The sequence below is a fragment of the Zophobas morio genome, unplaced genomic scaffold (genome assembly GCF_036711695.1).
Source record: "Zophobas morio isolate AGI-343-1 ecotype UQ-CSIRO unplaced genomic scaffold, CSIRO_AGI_Zmor_V1 ptg000017l, whole genome shotgun sequence".
NCBI classification, from domain to species: domain Eukaryota; kingdom Metazoa; phylum Arthropoda; class Insecta; order Coleoptera; family Tenebrionidae; genus Zophobas; species Zophobas morio.
Window position 1 is genome coordinate 8,588,397 of NW_026972122.1, and position 22,310 is coordinate 8,610,706.

Here is a 22,310-nt window from a genome sequence, read left to right on the forward strand (position 1 = left end):
GGGGCATCAACAGATAAATCTTGACTAACGAATTAATATGCTTCCAATAATTATAAATTGGAAAATATTGTTGGTTTTTTCCAAAAATCTTGACGTCTAAGGTAAAAACTCAACACGGATTTATAAACCATAAACGGAGGATAAAAAATTTAAATTACACTTACTATTGTAAAATTTGGAAGTTACGTCATTTCATTCTTGGCGACAAATTTTGATGAGTGTTTTACCATTTAATAATACAATTTGAAATGTAAATTTTGTCATTTGAGAACATTATGTATTAAATCGTAGTGGATGTGTATCAAATCAGCTCTAACAAAAGTCGGGGTATAGATAAATCGCTTAGGGTCGACATTTGCCTGAGCGCACTCTGGTTTGTAGATAAGACAAACTCTCAGGAGACGAACGTCTGCAAACGTCTCAAATATATTTTTTTAAATAATAGTTTTAATTAAAATAAAACAAAAATGTAAATATGTTCTACATATTGTCAGATTGTTTTAAATAAATGACAGGAAGATAGAGCTACGAATGGATCTTTGAAGTACACCGTATATTAACGATAGTATTCTTAATAAAGTTAATTTCATTCCAATGTAAATACACTCATTAGAAACGTCAAATTTGTCAGTTTGTAATAGGATAAAAGAGATGGTAACTCTATATGGGCTGATAAAAGTTAGGGTTTCTTTATATTCGACGAAGTCTTCATATCGTATCCATCTTTTGAGCTGGCTGAATATTTTCAATATCCAGTAATTGGTCGTATTTCTGTTTTAGTTAATGTAATATTCATACAGCTCAGAGATGATTTTAATATTCATTAATCATGACACAATGTGTCTATCAATATAACACGCTACTCCCACCATCTCAGAATTTATTGATTGTGAGTTATTTATATTACTACCAGGTGTATTTATAAAATCGTGTCGTTTTGTACTTAATTATTTATTTAATAGATTTGTTCACTAACTACGTCATTTACTTGGTTTTCATAGACCTATCCACGGTTTCACGGAATTATTATTCTTATATTGAAATGTAATTAGTTCGTAAACTAAAGTCAAGAGAAAAGTCCTCAAGTTGGTACTGGATGTACAAGCCACTACCATTCTAATATTCATCAACTTAATTTCATATTCATATTTCATTCGGCTTCTAAATGTAAGAAAAAAATTACATTTAGTAGGTACACTGAAATAAAGCACAACTTGGACTGTTCTTTTTTTATATAAATGTTGTGTTTTTCTGTGGTCTGTTAATATAAATGCCAAATACAGAATTCGCAGTGCCAAAGGTTTAACTGTTGCGTATTTTAAATATGTCAGCACCATCTCCTCTTGTTGTTAAAACTGCCAAGCTCGAGTTAAACACATTTTTGTGCAACCTAGTGTAATAAATTCCCTTTGTATTCACAGCTTTTCGTATTAATTCAGATATTTTTGTTTAGTTGTGTCTCGGTTTTCAGACATAATAGAATAATGATTATAATAATAACCATGTTGTATTTATATGGAATTCGTATTTACAACGTCAAAAATGTGTCAAAAAATTTGAAAAGATTGTATTATCTAAAGTCTAGTGTGTACAAAAGAATAAATATGGCTAATTTTAAAAAATTCAAATAATTCAAACAATTTTAAGAGATATAAAGTCCACACTGAAGCGAACATACAATAATTTGCTTTCTCTGATACGCGTGCTGAGGGTGCACAGCCACTAAGTATAATAATTGGTTTCATGATAGATGGAAGATCACGGACGGGATTATTTATGACAAACATGTCGTGTATCTCTGGATAAATATCAAATAATTTTATGAGATTGTAATAGAAACATAAATCAAATTTATGCCGACGATGCGATACTGTATTGATCCGAAACGATTTAGGAAGTGTTTAGTGACTTCTACTCTGGTGAATATTAAATTTATCGCGCAGAAACCGTACAAATTGTTTTCACGGACTTTTGATTGTTTATTTATATTTGTCTGACACAATTTTAATAATCAATAAATATCCACGGACCTAATTCATTGTAAAATTTTGTCATAACTTATTATTTAAGTACGTAAATTCAAAAAATCTTAAATTTGTTTTATTGCTTATGTATTTAATCAGTACTTTTAGTATATGATGAGTCGTTTTATTTTAGTTTACTTGCAGCCAGAATTATTCACTGATACAAATGTCCGATCCAAGATAGAATCCATAATTGACTTTTCATAACTTAAAATCTGTTCTTTACACTGTCGCCTGAAAAGTTTTATCGCCATTAAATACTTCCAGACGTTTGTTGCCTACGAGCTGTTTTTTTATGCTTTAAATGTATAATTTGGTGTCGTTAGATATTCATCCATGTTGGAAAGTTTTTCTTGAAGGATCGTCTTATATGAACAAGGGATCAATAAAATGATATAGAACGTTGCATTTTAAATTATAAAATAAGCTTTTAAATAAGCGAATTAATACTAGTTACTGAAGTAGGATTTTTGTCGTAATAGGAGCGCATTCTTAAAATCTCGGTATAAATAAGTATAGTCTCCGAAATACTACAAGGTTATATGGCTGTTGCAAAATTAGGGTATTGTGAAGACGACAATGAAGCAGTTAAAAATGCTTAAGCGGATTACCCAGTAGTAGATATTGAGGTGGCAAGATATTGAGATAAATCCTTGATTTCTGACGCTAGGGTTAAGCCGGTAACCAAACGCACAAAAGGAATTATAACGTCCCATTATTAAGTTTAGTGGAGCCATATAACCCTGTAGTATTTCGGACACTAACATTATTTGCACAAAAGAAAAAGTAGTCTCTCGTTTCCGTCTGTCTGTCTATCTGTCTGTCTGTATCCGTTTTTATAAGACAAGTAATCTCCGAACCTACTGGACCGATTGTTTTGTATGTATATTAGGAATATCATGTAGATGGTTAAACGCTAACTAAAGTTTGGATAATCATCCCCACCATCAATGGGATGACGTCATTTCAAAAATTTATAATAAATGTTTTTTTTTATTTCATAGAATAAGATACTCCGTGTTGGATTTTTGCCCTAGACATGCAGAATTTTTGGAAAAAATTCAAAACTGAATAATAATATTTTGCAATATATCTTTGAAACTGCAAAACCAATTGCTCTGAAATCTTGTAAATATTCTAAGGTTATCGTAATCATGATAAGATAAATCGTTAAGCAAAATTTATTCGTTTACCTGCTCCCAAAAATTGATGACATGTCATCACAAAATTTTGTTAAGGGAAACCTCATTTGGAATGTACGCCCAGCAGGCTTCTTTACGTTTACTTTAACGTTGACCTACATATCTTTATTTTAACTTATAAGGGTTTTCATAAAAAAAGTAAATTCGAATAATCAAATTTTATAATTTTTCGAAAAGCTGGATCTGTTTTATTGTGTTTTAGGGACGAGGGAAGTTCTGTCAAAATAACTTTGGACTAACTTTTTACTTAATATTCATAGTATTCTTTGAATAATACGATAATTAAAAACATGTTTTACATGATAATTTCTTGTAAAGAAATAAGGATTTTAAGCTCCGCCCTCTTGGCTCACGATGAATAAAGAAAGTCATCACGATTGAGATAGGGTGGGTGGGCGGGGCTTATATTTTGCCTTTTTTTCTTAATAATATTCGTAGTCTTCTTTTCGCAACAAAAAACTTAAATTATGTTTAAAACAGGAAATATGGATTTTGTAATTACGCTCCGCCCCCATTGGCTAACCACGAACAAAGAAAAAGTGTCACAACTGAGATAGGGTGGGTGGGGGGGCTTATATTTTGAATTTTTTTTCTTCTTAATATATATTGTTTTTACTCCATAACAAGAAACTGAAAACAAATTTAAAATGGTAAATTTCATTCTATATACAGTTCTCTAAAAATTTACCCTTTTAAACATGTTTTCAGTTTCTTGCGAAAAAAAAAAGTACGGACTTATAGGTATTAAGAAAAAAAAAAGGCACAATACAAATCCCGCCCACCCGCCATTTAAATATATTGTCGTGAAAAGATTATTACGCATATCCAGAAAAAAGGCAAAATTTAAGCTCCGCCATGTCAATTGTAAAGATGCTATTTGTTGTGAATATTGAAATTCTAAGAAACTGTTATATTTCATATTGTAAATTGTGGAACAATGGTGAAAATTTTCCAGGAAATGAAGACGAGAATAATTTCTGGAAATCAAAATGTATAAACAAAAAATTCTTTAGATAATTTTCGGAAGTGTTCGAATAAGACGTTGTGAATATTGAAATTGAGAGGGAAGTTAAGTTCTCTTTGCATAATTTTCAAAAGTCGTCGAAAAAGGGTCGAAAATTGCACAACCACATTTTTTTGGCGATTTTGGGAAGATGCTAGGAATTTTCAAAGAAATGAAGGCGAAAGTATATTTTGAATGTCGAAATCTACAAAAAAATGTATTTCAAAAATTTTAGAAAGTGGTCGAACGACGGTCGAATATTTCAAAAAAAAAAAATGAGGATTTGGAAATGTTACTCAAAAATCCATAGAAAATTGTAAGATGCAAATTTTGACATGCTGATTCTTAAAACATAACTTATTCATGGTTCCAAATACCAAATTTTTTAGAAATTTATAAAATCATTGTTTCCTTTGACGATTTTGAAAAAATTCTAGGAGTTTTCGAAGAAATCAAAGCGAAAATAAATTTCCGAAAACTAAATCTACAAAAAGAGGTGGTGATTTTTGAAATATTTGATACCTATCAAACACAAATTTCTTAGAAATCCTAAAAAACTGCCATACTTCTTTGGAGATTTTGGAAAAATTATACGAATTTTCGCAAAAATGAAACCGAAATTAAATTTTAGAGGTCGAAATGAACAAAAAAAGGTCGAAAAAGGATTGAGAATTTGTTCTTTTTATGTTACTTTCAAAGATGGTTAAAAACGAGCCGAAAATTTCAAAAGAGGGAATATCGAAAAATTGGATAAGTTGCCTAAAGATCCAAAAAAAAAATCCAATATATAGATCGCGATGGGCTAATTTGGAAAATATACCGTGTTTATGGTCTCAGATTAAGATTTTCTAATTATTAGGGTTCAAATAAAATTTTTCTAAAGTTCTAAAAATTGCTATCCATATTTCATTGAAATATGAAGCAAAAAATAGCTTCTGGATGTCGAAATCGACAAAAAACCTCTTTCGCGAATTTTCAAAAATGGTCTAAAAAAATAAAAAATTTAATAAAGGATTACTGAAAAATTGAGCTTTTGGAAAATTTCGCCAAAAAAAAACAAAAAAAAACGATTACCTATATCAATTATCAATAAGAAAAATGGTCTCATGTTTAAAAAAAAAGGGTACCAAACACATGGCTCATGGAGGAATTGAACCCGGGATCGATCAAATCCGCGATCTTCGTGTTATTAACATGCGTTCCTTACTTATTACCAAACAATTTATTATAATCTAAAAATTATATAAATAAGAATATCGTCACATGTTTTAATGGTATTCAGTTAGGTATTCCTACAAAAAAACTTCTGTTCTATTTCTTAATCCACATTAACATAGCAATTTTTGATTTTGAGCATTAGGATAAGTAATCCAAATTTTTCATTATGTTTGAAAACCGTGTCTTTGGTATTCTCAAAAAAGAAATAGTTTAGAGGGGTTAAATCTAGCAATCTAAGTAGTCACCGGATATGTTTTATATTATGAGCTGTAGCCTTATCCTGCTAGAAATATCCTTAATATTATTTCCTAACTATTTGTATCATCGCGTAAATTATGTCGTTGGTTTGGAAAAGACCTTTTTAACAATACGACGATGAAAATATGGATAAAAAGCAATGTACTGAAAAAACTTTAGAAAGTTGAACAAGTGAAAGATGTTTATTTTGAACCTTTGTTGCTCCCCTTAAATTTTATTAGTTTTGTAGGGTTGTTGCTAATTAGTTTATTTTTGAATGTATAGTTAAGCAAGCACCCCTTTAAAGTATCACGTGATGGTTTTATTCATGCAATGCCACACTTACCGCCAAACCGTGGAAAAGTGTATTCAACAAGCCACCCCGTACCTGAAAAAAATAAATAAATTTTAGAAAATCCCCACATTCGACATTTCTGTACGTCGCCGTTACAACCCCTTCCCCCCTCCCCCTCACCATTGTCCCGACCCAAACAACAGAGTAAAAAGTCTTATGCTAAATCTTTGACCTCCATCTTTAAATATGGCTGAGTTGGGACTTTTTAAATAGGACCATTTTTACATAAAAAAACCTGCATGTATGTAGAAAACTTCTAATTAAACAGTTTTTTTTCTCTTTCGCCAATTTTACACTTGGAGAATAATGTGATGACTTCACTTCAAAATTTTACATCGTAAATGTATTTAAATTTGATAAAATGCTCCTACACGTGTGGTCTATGAACCCGCGGAGCTTAACTGCAAAATACTTATTTCTTTCTGAGTATCGTGTTGTTCAAAGAATTTTATGTACATTAAGAAAAAAGGTTAAATATAAACCCGGCTCATCAACCCCATCTCAATTGTGATGATTTTTTTATTCTTGGAAACTTAAAACAGGTTTAAAATGGTAAATTTTTGTAAGGATATAAGGATTTTGCAATTAGGCTCCGCCCCTCGGTCTTCCAACGGATGAAAACTTCATTACTATTTAGATCAGGGCAGGTATGGGTTGGGCTTAATCTTTGGCTTGAATTTTTTCTTAATTAACATGTCTTACATTTCTTGTGGAGAAATAATAAAGATTTTGCAATTGAATTCCTCTCCTTTGGTTCACGACGAAAAAAAATCATCACAATTGAGATAGAGCGGATGGGCGGTACTTATATTTTGCCTTTTTTCTTCTAGACAAATATGGATATTGCAATTAAGCCCCGCCCCTCGATTTGACAACGAATGAAAAATTCATCACAATTGGGAATTGAGATCGGGGCGGGTATGGGTGAGGCCTAATCTTTGGCTTTATTTTTCTTAATATACATAGTATTCTTTGACCAACACAATACTTATTCAAACATGTTTTTAAGTATATTTCGTAGAGAAATAATGATTTCGCAGTTAAGCTCCGCCCCTTTGGCTCACGACGAATAAAAAACAATAATCACAATTGAGGTAGGGTGGGTGGGCGGGCCTACATTTTGCCTTTTTTTCTTAATATGTGTAGACTTATTTCGGCAACAAGAAACTTAAAATATGTCTAAAATGGTAAATGTTCGTAGTAATCAACTTAAATCCTCCACTATACCATTATTATATTATTAAAATGTAATAGTTATACAGAAAATAAAAATTAGATGAGTGGTTAATTGTTAAATATTCACACACAATTTTTTGCTAACAACTGTTTGATTAGGCACTGTGGAAACAAAGTTTTGATTGTCAAATTTTACAGTTGATTTTTATATTACACATCAGTTCTCCTTAAAATTTTAATTTTTTGGAAAACCCAAATATCGCCGACAAAACCTTATACAGGGTTTCTATAAATGATTATAGGGTCGCAGTAGGTCATGTAAACGTGCCGCCTCCCAGATTTAATTGTACGGAGCTCTGTACTAAGTGCCTAAGGACGCATGACAAAAACCACACGCATTTGTATAACTGGTTGCCTAAACGCTTCATATCTTTTTAAAAAATAAAACTAATTCATTACAACAAAAAGAAACACATTTATTAAGGTTAAACATCATAGTAAATGTTGAAAATGTTCATCATTTTGTTCAAGGCACGTGTTCACTCTCTTTTTAATTTCAAAAATGTTCTATAACATCCTTTCGTCAATACTTTGGACCCGTTGTTCAATTGTTCAATTCTGCTCAAGTCGTCTCAAATTATGAACAACTTTCTGAGATACTGAAGTCTTCCACGAAATTTTTCTTTGTTGACACTGCTAATTCGAAGAAATCTGTTAATTACATCCCTAATCTGAGTCTATAACGATGTTTTTTGGATTATTAAATCACTGTATTTAGCTAGATATTGTTGCTTACAAGCGGTTACAGAATACACTCGCTCTTCGTTTACGAAGTCCCATTGCGATAACAAGACATAAAAATGAAAGTGTCTTCTTCAACAGAATATACCATTCTCACAGTCTTAGCTTTATAGCACAAAAACAAAATTTTCGTACGTAACCACCAAGAATTCATTAGTTTTGGAAACGACTATTTTATTGTTTCGAGCTTGGATCAACGAGAACTACTGTAATTCACACTTGAAAAACGTTAAAACAATAAAAAGGACGACTTTAAATGATAGGTTACAAGTGATATTAGACATTGATGTGACAAATGAGAACTGTCATTATGAGGCATAATTTTAGCGAAGCGGTATTTTTGAAATCCATGGCCTACTACGCACTTATAATCATTTATAAAAGCCCTGTATAAACTTATCTTCTTCCCGAGCTTAAGCTAAGAACGTTTAGTAATTGAGTTCATTGGGCGAAGTGCCACTTTCATGTTTATTCGACGTGTCATTCCCTCTAGAGTATGAAAAATGTGGTCTCGCGTTTCCGTCTGTCTGCATGTCTCTCTATTTGTCGTGTGTATCCATTTTTATGAGACACGTAATCTCCGAAACTACCGGGTCGATTGTTGTAAAATTTTTTATGCATATTAGAAATATCATGTAGATGGTAGAACTTCACCAATAATTTGATAACGTCATTTCAATGAATTCTGTTTTACAATGATGTAAATGTGATACAACGATATACTCCTATACTTGTGGTGTACGAATCTACTTTGAGTTTTGTCTCTAAACTTTCAAATTTTTGCAGAAACATTTGCAAGATAAATGACATTGTATTACCAACATGGGATATGAGGATTTTTTTCTCGAAAATGTCTTTATTTAACAATGATAACATAAGAATTATAATATTTAGAACATTTTGTCCGATTGTGGTTTAATTAATAATAATTTAAGTCCTCTGCTTTGAGGAGATAAACTCATTCAAATCAAACTAATTTTTACGTGATATTCTTTTGATGTATAAAGATAAACACTTGAGTTAAGTTTGTTATTTGTGCTGAGAGGACAATTTATCCGACTGGATATCTACTTTAAACATATTTTATATGATCCGTACTTGGGAGCGTAAATTCATTCTTTGGTCTGTGGGTGTTATTTATGCCGCTGGTTTTTACCTCATAGAGGGTATCACAAAACGAAAATCAAATTTTGTAATTCTTAAAAATCTGTATTTGTAACATTAAACTTCAAGGGCAACCAATTTTTAAAATTTAAATCTACAAATGCATACAGTGCCCGAATTTTGAGAGGCAACAGCCGCGCCTTCAGTTAATATGTTGATCAGGTACGTACATTTTGGAAAAGATTTGCCAATAAAACAGAAGTTCCCTATGTAGGATTCAACATTTATTGCTTCATTTTGGTTTCAACAAACCGGAGAATGGGCAAAGAATCCCAAGTTTATGTTTATTATTCGGAGTGATGTAGGGTGCCGTCGACACGTCGAAAATGTTCTCACATTATCGCTTTTCTTCGTTCCATCGGCTTTTAAGCATCTCAACTTTAACAAGAAAGCTAAAAAACCGCCGTCGGGGGACATTTTCAATTTAATACAAACACCGTCTAGAGGATTTCTGGCTAATTCCACTTGGGAGAATATTGACGGAAAAACCGCGGTTCATCCCTCGAGGCTACTAATTTTGTTTATGGGAATAAATCTGAAATTTCAAGAAGAAAAACTCCAAGCTACAAGGCGTAATGACAGACACAATAAAAAAAAGCAATTTTTCCTTTAAATCCCTCTTCCTGGTCGTCAATAATCGATTTCTATGGCAATTTGGGTCGCTTCTTTCGTGCCTGTTTCTTTTCTCCACTTTGTGCTATGTGTCGGATTGGGGGAAATTTATACCCCGTTTTTTGGATTGGAATGCGGCGGCTTCTTTCGATTTAAGATTAATTTTCTTTTAATTCTACCAGTGGGATTTCGACGTTCGTCCAGAGTGCCGTAAATTGCTTTAATTGGTTGGGACAAATTGAATTTAGGGTGCTGATTGGACAACTGTTCGATGAATTGGGGCAATTTGAGAAATTGGTTTGCTTTTATTTAAGAAAGTAAGAGGTGTGAGGAGTAATTAAAACATCTGATATGTTTGGCCAGTTGTTACTTGATTTTTGGTTTAAAACACACAGAAATTAATTAGGTCAAACTTGTTTGTTAAATATAACCAACAGACGGTTTTAAATTGAAATAAATATAAATCGTTGTAAATTTTTTATTACTACCGCAAAAAAATACATAAAAATTCTCGACCAAATTAAATAAATAAACGTATTCAAGAATTAAAAAAGAAGAAGAAAAAACAAAAAAGTCAAACTAAAATTTTTCAGTTGTAAAATTTATTTGACACTCCTAAACGTAGAGCGTCCCATGGACAAAACTTATAGACACCGTGAGTCATTAAGCGCACCTAAAATTATTTTCAATATGCACAGTGTTCTGTTTTTGAGACTTAACAGACTTGCTTTAAAACCATAGGTTAATTTTTTATTTCGATGGGACGTTGCTACATTGTATTGATAAGAAACACACTCTATAATATTATCGATTTAAATGTTTTCAAAAGTGCTATACATTTTAAGTAGTATTGTTAACTGATAGTAATAAAGTTACTATAAATTTTTCTTTTGGCATATTCCAACACGTGAAGTAAAAAGTTTATTAATATTTATTTCACGTATTACGCAAAATGTTTATCCGTTGGGTCGTTGATATTATCTTTTACTGGAATATTGTTTTTAAACGATGTTTATTGTTGGCACTTATCATATTATTTTCAATGACACACTAATTCTTATTTGGAACAGATTATTATAAATACTTAATTTTATTTAAAAATTAGTAGGTTCAGTTATTATCCAAAAAACTATCTTAAATTCATTTCACCATTTACTTTATTTTTTGGCTTCATGGACTAATTTGTTTTAAAGTCTGAATATCTTCTCTTCATCTTTTATGTAATTAATTTCTTAAACCAAGTTTTTCCGCGAAACGTCAAAAGCTTTTATTTTAATGATGAGAAGTCTAAATTTGGTAAGTAAACGCATTTTAGCTTTTCATTCCAAATTTTATATTTTCTGAAAACACAGTATTACATTTTCTTACCCGAATCCTGAGTTTGTGTAGTTTTGTTTACAATGTACGATCTCGTTTATTCAAAGCCCGTCTTAATTATCAAAAAACGACAAAGTTTAGTTACTTTCTCCGAACTCAGGTAACTTGACAAATTTAATAAACCACCAAGCAACTACGAGGTAAATTTTCCAATAACAGCGTTTTAATAAATTTGAGACTTTACCCAGCAGGTACAATTTAGCGAAGACCTCAGGCCTCAAGAGTCGTTAGGACTTATAAATAACTTTCCATTTTATATAAAACTTGGGATGCGCCGCAGGGAACTCTTAATAAATTCCAAACTCCGTGCTAAAAGTGTTTCTATTGCAAGTGGTGGCCGACCGAAGTTGGTCACTAGGTGAGCAAATATTTACCGTCAACAATAAATATTTTTTCAGGTTTGTTCGCTCCACATGTGTTTCAGTAGAATACGTGCGACTATTTTTAAAAATGGGTCGTTTCCTCGATATTTAAGGAACGTCATTACACGTCTTGTCATAAACATGTTATATCAACGAGAACACGTTCCACTCTGATACAATTTTGTATAGACGTTGTCAAGCCGCTCCCGCGTCAGATTTTGTTCTTTTCAAGAATTCCGATCTCTGGTTTGCAATTTTCGTATGTAAACTTCCAACGTTTCAGAAATTATTCAGGAAATGAAAGGGGAGCAGTTCGCAGAAATACATTTCTATCCACTACAAGTTCGATTTATTGCCTGCGAATCGTGCTAAAAGTGACATTTTCCAGGATTTTCGAGCTCCACTGCATATGTTAATAAACAGGGCGTGTAGGGAAGGTGTACTGGTTTCAGTTTCGAGCTTTCGCTCAAACTTTTCCATAAAAATTTCGCCAACACAGTTCTGGATCATTTGCTGTTTTGTTCCCTTCCGTTTGTTCGATTCTTGTGATTTCGCACGCTTGCCATGTGAGAGCGATTTATTGGCAAGTTATTGGATAAAAATGTGTGCTTACTGAAATCTCGCATCACTGCGCTTTCGTCGAGATACGCTTTTAGAACTAATGCAAAAGGTTGTTGACATCGGTGTCATATTTAGATCGCTGTGTTTTGCAAGTGTATACACATCGTTACGCGAATATCTAAATAAATATATTGAAAATATTCGAAGGACTTCACGTGATTTTATTTTTGCTTTAGACAGCATTATTACAAACTATAAAGTAAAGCAAGACGAAATTAAAATTAGCTTCTACAAACTATATTTTTTATGATAATCCGTATATTTGTAACTACACAAGTTTCTGGAAGGGATGAAGAGACGAATTTTAACTATAGTCTGTTTACCGAACAGATGGAGCGATCACGTAAGCTTCAGTCTACAACGAGAAGTTTACACGAAGGAAGGGTAATAATCGAATAGGGAAAGAAATACAGAAGAATATCGATTTTAAAGCTGCATTTAACACTGTGGATAAAGATTATGTGGGGATTTTTGAAAAAGAAAAAGATAAATCTAGTAGACAGGATGAAGGAACTGTACAAAAACACAACGATCATTATAAGAATGAATGGGAAAGCGAGCAAAATTTTGATGTGTTAAGGGGGGTAAGACAGGGGTGCTCGCTGGGTCCGTGTCTTTTTGCTGCTTACATAATAATAATAATCCTTTGTTGCCCGACAGGTATGACCCCAATAACAGGACAAAATAAAAAAACTTAAATTAAATATATACTTTACACTATAAATATATAACAAAATAATATCAAAATTAGAACAAAAAACAGGTTTACTATCAATTTTGGCTACCCAAAGTACTATCCTAATTCCTACTTAATTAAATTTTATCAAAAAATGTGACAAGATATGCATTGTTAGCATTCCGAGATAAATTATGTACTGGTGAATTCATAAATACATTGGATTTAGGCGCTGGTACACAAAATGTAGATGAATAACGTGAAAATAAACGTGGCACATGAAAATTAATATTAGCAAGAAGCTAGGCACAATCTACATCGTTATCAATTAATTTCCACATAAATCCAGCGTTTAAAATATTTCTTCTTTCAATTAGAGACTTAAAATTATGTTGATCTAGTAACAGCTGATAATCAATATTTCTAAAAGGATATACTCCATCCCGTTTGAAAGAAAGAAATTTCAAAAATCGTCTCTGAATACGTTCTATCTGTAATTGACGGTTTGTATAATGAGGTTGCCAAACAATACATGCATATTCCACTTTACTAACAATAAACGCAAAATACAAGGATTTTAATAATAATGGATTTTTAAAATGTGCCGAAGCACACATAATAAAACCTAACATTTTAGACAAGTTTGAAGTTAAAGTATCAATATGTTGTGAAAAAGTAAGATTTGCACCAAATATCACACCTAGATCTTTTATGTTGTCAACAAGTGTCAAAGGATTACCATTTACAGTGTAAGCAGATGCAATATACCTCATTTTACGAGTAAATCTAACATAATAACATTTATTCCGATTGATCTTTAAACTATTGAGTGAACAATACATAGTTATCTTATGTAAGTTTTGCTGCAATTTTACTACATGTTCAAAATCCTTGATGGTGGAAAAAATTTTCAGATCATCAGTAAAACCAAGAACATAGCAAGTAAGAGAAGAAACCAGGTCGTCAATATACAACACAAATAACAAGGGGCCCGGGTTTGATCCTTGTGGAACCCCGGATGTTGACATGTATTCACTAGATTTAAAGCCATTGTAAAAGACATAGTTAATCCTATTAGAAAGATATGATTCCAGAAGCCTCACAAGAGAAGGAACAAGACCGAAAGCACTAAGTTTGTTTAACAATAAATTGTGGTCCACCGTGTCAAAGGCACTGCTGAAATCAGTATAAAAAACATCTGTTTGTCCTCTTTTGTCCATTTCTTCAGCAACGTATTGTGTAACATTTAATAAATTAGTTGTAGTGGATCTCCGAGGTAAGAAGCCATGTTGATTAGTTGAAATATAACGATGAGTACCATTAAAAATGCAAGTATAAATGACCTGCTCAAATAATTTTGCGAAGTTTGAAAGAATGACAATCGGTCGATAATTTTTTAATTGCGTCTTATCATCTTTCTTATAAACAGGAGTTATTCGAGCTCTCTTCCATAAACTCGGAAATGTGGACGATGATATGGCTAAGTTAATAATATACAAGAGTGGTCTTATGAGTGCAAATTTTACATCATGTACAATGAAGCTCGGTATTTGATCATCTCCAGAAGTGTGTTTAGCAGGAAAACGGGCCATGTATTTAAGCAATTCATCTTCCGTAACTGGCTGTAGCTGAACACAAAGACGATTTGACGGAATATCTTGTAAGCTAACATCCATTTTAGGAAGATAAGTGTTAGAAAATATAGAAGCAAAAGTATTAACAATATCTTCAGGAGAATCATACGATTTAATAACCATCAAACATCTTTCCAGGTATCCTTGTAGTACCTTTTTTCATATGTATAAAATTGAATATTTCAGTGGGATTATATATTATGGATTCTTCAACCTTTTTCATGTAGGAATTATATGCCACTGATATTTGAGATTTACACAATCGCCTAAATTCATTACGCATTGAGTCATTATCATTTGCTAGCCATTTGCTTCTATATTTATTTTTAAGTTTTAAATTGTAAATAATTTCGGGCGTAAACCACGGAGGAAACCGAATATTACGTTGTTTGTAATACGGAACTGAGGCTTTAAATATTTCATAAAGATGAAAATAAAACATATCCAACGCATGATCAACATTATTAAGGTGTTGCAGAAAAGACCAATCTTTACGCAAAAGATCACCATAAAGAATATTAAAGTTAGCTTTCCGAAAATTGAAACGGTTATTATATCTGATTGGAAAAGGATTAGTTTTTTCATAAGTTTCTAAATCAAGATTGAATCATAGAGCAGGGTGGTAAACATCTTCCTTGACAATTGGATATTCAGCATGATCAACAACAAGGTTCAGTTCCAGATTACAAATTAATAGATCAAGCATGTTTCCATAATCATTTAAGATATTAAACTGTGTTCCTTCCAGTGAATTTGAAAATTTTTGGAAAAATTGAATTTTAGAGGACGCCGGACTATGGAAATTACTAAAACCAGGAGCACTGAAGTCCCCAATCAAAATAAATGGTTTATCAGAAAGATGTTGAAAAAATGTTTAGCAAACTACGGACAGAAGGGGTGGCGATTGGAAGAAAGAAAGTTTGAGTGTTGGTAATTGTAGTGACAGTTGAGTCAGAAGAATGCCATGTTTAGATTTGGGGACCAAGAGAGAGTATGAAAAGAGTGTGATAAACTAAAAGAAAGAGAAGGAAGTGCAACAGGTAAAACAACTTAGTATTTTACTGTATATTCAAGCAACAGATTTTAAATTAGAGTTTATACTGTTATGTAAAAATTTCCTGCCATCTTCGCCTTTTATTGCATAACAATCATGTTTGTTCTCTTCCTTTGTATCACAATATTTCCAATAAAACCATCTCCTTAGATGATATAACAACCAAACAAAACCATGCAACATAACCACAATAACAACAAACCCAAAACATTTCGTCAAAGTATACCATGGTTTTCTCCAGTCTAAAAAATTGTACACGTATCTGTACCCATTTTTGTTTCGACCATCACATAAATAGTACAATACAGTAAATAATGTATATAACGTGCAAAACACAACCGTGTAGAACCCATGCAGTAGTCGAACTGGATGAGCTACCACAAATAAGTCCACCATCGCCACCATAGAATTACTAACATGTTTAAAAATGTTTGCGTAATTTAGAACATCTATTTTCGGGTCGTAAATAAACGTCCAGTACATGATCGTTACCAAAAAGGCAGCATCAGTGGAAACTATATTGTTCAGCCAATAGAGTTTGTAACATTTCAAGCTAACTACATTTAATCTTGAATTGTCATGTATTTTTGCATAAATCCGAGTAGTTAGAGCTGCGATGACAATTGCTTGAAATGTAGAAATGATGTAAGCCCAGTTCGTGAAATAAATAAAAAATTTTGCTTGGTCTGAAGCTGCCTTGTTCCAGTTTTCAGCATAGCACAAGATTAAAGTAGTAGCGAAAAATATAGCCACTGCCCATCTGTAGACAACATAGATGAAATTACCCGAAAACTGCTTTTGCCACTGCGATATTAGAAAGATGTGTGGATTGGCGTGCGTTAGAGTGAAATGTTTTAACGAAAATTCACTTTTGCATTTCATTGTACCGACGTTTCGTAGTACATTAAAAAAAAACCTAAAATATATAAAAATTGGTAGCGGTTTTTTTATCTTGGCACTTGACATTCAAGGTTGCAGTTGTGATAAGCAAAAGCTTTCGTTATTGCTACGGTTATAAACTCTACGTCACGAAACCTATAGCACTTACACAAAATTTTAAAAGAGTTCAATGACTTTTTATTGTCTAGACTGTTCGAGCAGGTTTACGTGGTTGTGGTCGAGAAGGCACAAGCGTAATTAATTCCCCATTGTTGTTATTTGTCTAGAAATTAATGTAAATGGTTCGATAAAAAAATATGTATATTCGGTTTGTTTTTCTAGGTAAACTGAAATTACTAAAACAGACTTGTTTATGCTTTTGCCATAATTTCTTTCACTCCGTCCTAGTTATTTGATTTTTGGCCTTCCTAAAAAGCTTATTTAAAATTTAAATACAGTACATTACAATACAGTGCTACATTATTATCAACACGGTAAATCGTTAATCAAAACTTGCTCATATTTTCGAAACATTTGAAAGAAATAAAACTTATTAATGTTTATGTTGATCGAAATTTGTGGAGCGAGCTTCTCCACGCATGAGCCGCCCCTGTCGGTTTCCTAAGATAAGTATTATACATCAGACCAAAAATAAACAAGTGTGTTTTCGTAACAAAATGCTTTGGCATTATAGACAGTGGCGGAGTATGGTTGATTAAAATATGATGTGTCACGGAATTCAGAATACCAAACTTTACAAGAATTTTAAAAATATATTGTGTGATTAAAAAAAAGGAGGATATGATTTACACTCTTACAGTGTTACTGGTATTACTGATCTATATTTGTTTTAATATATAAAGGTTATCACAAAATCAGTTTTTTTCTAATTTTTCGAAGAAGCGGGTTTTGTTGAACTATACATACGTAAGGGGACAGCGAAGTTCTATAGAATTAAACATCGACCAATTTTTTGTCAGACAAAAGGATTAAGGAAGAAGAGGCTCACTGAACACTTACGGTTGTCATTATAAGTTCAATCATCTTTTAATTTCTAAACTATTCGAGTATGTTTACGTGTGCCGCATATGCTCGGGTAGAGATAAAGCATACGTGTTCTGTCATTGCTATGCCTATGGTATTTGATTGGTCATTAACGTTAATGAGTTGATAAATTAAATAACGGCGTTTATTTTTCTAGGTAAACTAAAAGTAGCAGATTACGGTATATGACCGTTTTAGCATAATAGTATTCGAAAAGTTAAGTCAGTGTTTTTATCTCTTTAAAACACCCAACATTATTACGTTAACTTTCAGTGACTAAATAAGGTAATTTTTGTACACAAGAATACCTAGTTTTGAAGTCATTTAGTTATTTTGCTCATGCTTTTGCTATTGTTCTCACTTTAAAAAATTCTTATGTGCAAACTGTACCTAATTTACCAATCATAATAACCCCCATAAAGCACCAAGGTTGTTCAATTTAAAACTATCAAACCCAGTGTTGTGCAGAATTATCAAAATCATTTGATAAAATTCGTGAACGTTTTCATGAAGAAATAAATTTTTTTAAAGTTATAACTAGTAAATTTGCAAAAAATTTTTGAATCATGCTTGTATAGCCAGATTTATTCCACTACCAAACATGTCATTTCTTCGTAACAATATTAATTGAACTAGAAATTCACAATTGCGAATTTGAGGTATAGCTCAGTTTCTCTCGGAAACTGTTGATGACAGAGAACTTTGCCAAGACATATTTTATTCAAAAAAGTGTTAATTTTTCTACTTTGGGTGTTCCCCAAGGTTCAAATTTAAACCCGCTTTTATTTTTACTATTCATTGATATGATAACCTATCTAATCATTGATTAATAATAATGACAGACTACTACAGAAGATTTTAAATTGTATTTTGCAATTAGTCCGATCTTAATAGTGTTTATTAAATAAACAGTTTAAAAATTTGTGCGTGGAAGCAGTCCCAGTGCAGTACTACCTGGTTAGATAAAAAATGTTCAGATGAAAAGACTAGTACAATTAAGGTCGAACATCATGGTATGGTTCAGATCGCCTGTGAAAAGAAGTTTTCGATAGCTCAGCATATGTGGACAAGCCTTCACAAAAATAGGCTGAAGAATTCTACTAATGTGAAGTCACAAACTCTGCTCCCAAAATCTTTCTACAACACCCAGGGGATGACAGATCAACAAGAATATGAAGTCAGTTCCCGATGATAGTACCTTAAGAAAAAACTATGTGGACAATGTATTTCTAAAAACAAAACAGGCTATTCGTCAAATTATAGGTGACAATTTAATTTTTTTCACAACCGATTCGTGTGGACGTCATGTCGCAAATTTGTTTATTGAAATTTTGATCAGTGAAAAATGTTGCACTTCATATTTGATTAGCACAAAAGCTTTGGAAAAGACAAATAATAATATCATTTTCCATGTTTGCTGATACAATTTTAAAAGTTGAATCTAACAATTTAGCACTGGTAGTTTTTATTCAGTATCTAATGTTCAAGGTAAAATTGGTGAAAAAGTTTTTCAGGAATTTAAGTCTGTTTTAGAAAAAAATGTAATCTGTTGTTGGTCCATTTGATCTACTAGTAATTAATCAGTTAATCATAGTAACCCCCACATTAATCGCAGCGTTTGTCAAAATCTAGTTAAATTAATGTGTTAATCTTTCGGGGAATGATACAAAAATGATACGAATCAAATCCAAATCTGTAACAGTAGTTTGCAATGTATGTGGCACAAAAGTTGCTCAATTTAAGAATATACCTAAAACTCATCAAAATCGTTTGATAAAATTCGTAAAAGTTTTCATGAAGAAATAAAACATTTTAAAGTTACCCTCCCATCGAAAAGTGTTTTTCTGGTTATTTGTTTTTTAATACAAGAAAACTCTAAATCATATTTGTAGAACCAGATTTGTTCAACCCCCAAACGTATCATTTCTTCTTAACAACACTAACTGAACCAAAAATTCCACAATCACGAACTTGAGGTGCATAACGCAGTTTGTTTTGGAAACTGGATGATAGAGGACAAGTCGATGCGATCTATATGAACTTTGCAAAGACATTTGACCGCATAGGTCAACTAAGTATAAAAAAATTATCAACTCCTAGTTTTCGCAATGTTTTCACTAATTGCCAAAATTTCGTAAGATATCGGAATTTCATGTCTGCACCATTTATTCCAACTTCGGGGGTTCCTTAAGGCCCAAATTCAAGCCCTATTTTATTTTTACCATTCATTGATAGATCTACCTGCAGATGATTTTAAATTGTAAAGTCCAATTAATTAGATCTTAATGGTGTTTATTAAATAAAATATATTTAAACATATGTATTAGAATGCTGCGTCATGTATATATAAAAAAATCACTAAGATTTGTGTATCATATTTGATGAATCTCTTACATGTATTGATCATATCATATAATTGCAGAGACTTTTCGAACATAAATACGATTATTATTCTCTATTATTTGTAGCCAGATATAGAATACGTACTTAGAATATGTGGCACCCTATATTTAAGGTTCATATAAGAAATCTTGAGACAGTGTTAAAGAAATTCCTGAAATTTATTAGTAAAATAAATTAGTAATATAAAATCTTCGTTAAAAAGTAACTATAATTGGAAAGGAAAATAACCTTTGGCCTTTCAGTTTATTTATGTTCAAAAAGATTTAAATTAACGTTCACTTTATGATTTAAAAATTTTCCCGCATCTTCGTCTTCTATTGCATTACGTCCATGTGTGTCATCTTCTTCTGGAGTACAATATTTCAAATGAATCCATTTTCTGAGCTGATACAACAACCAGACGATACTATGCAAGATATTCACAATAACAACGAGCCCCATACATATCCCAAAAGTACACCACGGTTTTCTCCAATCCAAAAAATTGTAGATGTATATGTATCCGTTTTTATCACGACCACCACACACATAATACATAGCACTGAACAAACCATAAATTATTAAAAACACACCCGGGTAGAAACCGTGTAGTAGCCGAACTGGATGAGCTACGACAAATAAGTCTACCATCGTCACCACAGAATTAGTTGCATGGCTACAAATGTTCGCCAAACTTAGAACATCCACTTTCGGGTCGTAAATAAAGGTCCAGTACAGAATCGTTACCAAAAAGGCAACATCAGTTGAGACGATATTGTTCAGCCAATAAAGTTGATAACATGTCAAGTTAACACTACTCAATCTTGAATTCTTAAGTAGCCTTCTATAAACACAAGTAGTTAGAATAGCGATGACAATTGCTTGAAATGTAGACATAATGTAAGCCCAGTTTGTGAAATAGATAAAAAACATTGCTTGGTGTGAAGCTGGCTTGTTCGAGTTTTCCACATAAGACAAGAATAGAGTAATAACGAAAAACATAGCCACTGTCCACCTGTAGACAACATAGATGAAACTGCCCGAGCACTGTTTTTGCCACTGCGAAATTACAAAGATATGTGGATTTGTGTGCCGCAGAGTGAAACATTCTAGTGAAAATTCATTTTTACACGTGTTCATTATAACGACTTTGGGTAGTTAATGCGAATAAAATAAAACATAGAACTTGATACCCGATAACCTCCTTTTTATCAAAAGAATGCTATTAGGGAACTAAATACGTACTCGATACTCAAGGTTGTAATTACGACAAGCAAAAGCTTTCATTATGTTATTGTGATTATACCATTCATTACTTTATCCACCAATAGAAATGTGTAATTTTTCTTAATTACAATGTATTTCAGCATTTATTGCAGTAACTATGGCCACTTCGAATATACTCATCTTTGTATACTTGGGTATACAAACGTTTGTATATTCGCCTAAAATTACAACCACATTCTAGACTACCATGAATGAAACATTTGACAGTTTATTTCAAATATTATTAATTCACAATTGTCAAAATTTGTAAACATGGACCTTTTTGGCAATGATTCAGATGAATTAATGGATGAAATCCTAGAAAACAGCAAACAAGTAACAACAAAGGAATCCGTTTTCCAAGGGTTTTGTTACGCACCAGGTTACCAGCTTAATAGACATTGCATTCTTTAAATTCATGGATATTGTATATAACTCGAGAATAGCAAATCCTCGAAACTCGACGTGTCGCCTTGAGAAATACGTCGCGTATAAGCGAGAATTTTTAATATAATTAATAAATTTTTAAGCCAATCAAAATATTCAATTTATTAATAAACGATTATGTGGTTGAGGACGTGATATAATCGAATTTTCGGTTCGTTCGACAAAAATCAAGTAATCAGCTTGATGTTTCTACAGTTTCCGGGAGACACGAGAAGTAAATAATCAAAAATTTGTGCAAAATGAAAATGAAACATTTAAAACCCGTGAATACTGTGAAAACTGAGACATATATTATTTGGAAACAATTTGAAGACTTTTGTAAACATCGAAAGTAGGAGCTGTGAACTGAGGAGCTAAGACTACCGATGAAGAAGTGGCGAATATTTTAAAGGATTAGACATTTAATATGAAACGAAAGAATGGATCTGATTACAAACAAGGTGTTGTGAAAACAAAAGAAATAAATATAGTATCATTTTTGGAAAAACAACCTAATGAGGCGAGAAAAATTTGGCTGAAAGCAAGTGGCTGACCCCAAACAAAGAAATTGAAGATTTATGTCCGGTGAGATTGTTTGAAAAGATGATGGTCAAACGAACTTCGAATGTGAAGACGAAATGCTTATTTTTGACGCCAAATAACGACCGAAAAGCAACAAAAGTTTGGTACAAGAACTATTCCGTAAGTTTAAACCAAATTAGTAGGTGGACGCGTTTAGGTGCAGGAAATGTTAAGGTAGAGAGTAAAAAGGCAAGAATTACGAACCACTTTAACCG

The 22,310-nt window shown here is 32.2% G+C and overlaps 3 protein-coding genes across 8 annotated transcripts in view; 1 reads left to right on the forward strand and 2 right to left on the reverse strand.

Moving 5' to 3' along the window:
• LOC135130537 (diacylglycerol kinase eta) overlaps positions 1-22,310 on the reverse strand; it is a 408,323-nt gene that overhangs the window by 201,026 nt on the left and 184,987 nt on the right. Inside the window, exon 4 of one of the 6 annotated variants that reach the window (XM_064057933.1) lies at positions 6,031-6,072. The exons of the other annotated variants lie outside the window; for them this stretch is intronic. Within the exon in view, the coding sequence (XP_063914003.1) occupies positions 6,031-6,072 (42 nt within the window). The remainder of the gene's footprint in view (positions 1-6,030; positions 6,073-22,310) is intronic. 6 annotated transcript variants of the gene reach the window in all.
• LOC135130538 (uncharacterized) overlaps positions 1-22,310 on the forward strand; it is a 280,120-nt gene that overhangs the window by 161,303 nt on the left and 96,507 nt on the right. The gene's annotated exons all lie outside the window — the stretch shown is intronic.
• On the reverse strand, positions 20,050-20,964 carry LOC135130459 (protein rolling stone-like). Its single transcript, XM_064057843.1, has one exon. It carries the CDS (start codon positions 20,959-20,961, stop codon positions 20,086-20,088), a length of 876 nt encoding a protein of 291 aa, XP_063913913.1. The 5' UTR covers positions 20,962-20,964; the 3' UTR covers positions 20,050-20,085.

Bases quoted from the DNA above. Each gene is read 5' to 3' on its own strand.
- LOC135130459 (XM_064057843.1), bottom strand. From the start codon at position 20,961: ATGAACACGTGTAAAAATGAATTTTCACTAGAATGTTTCACTCTGCGG.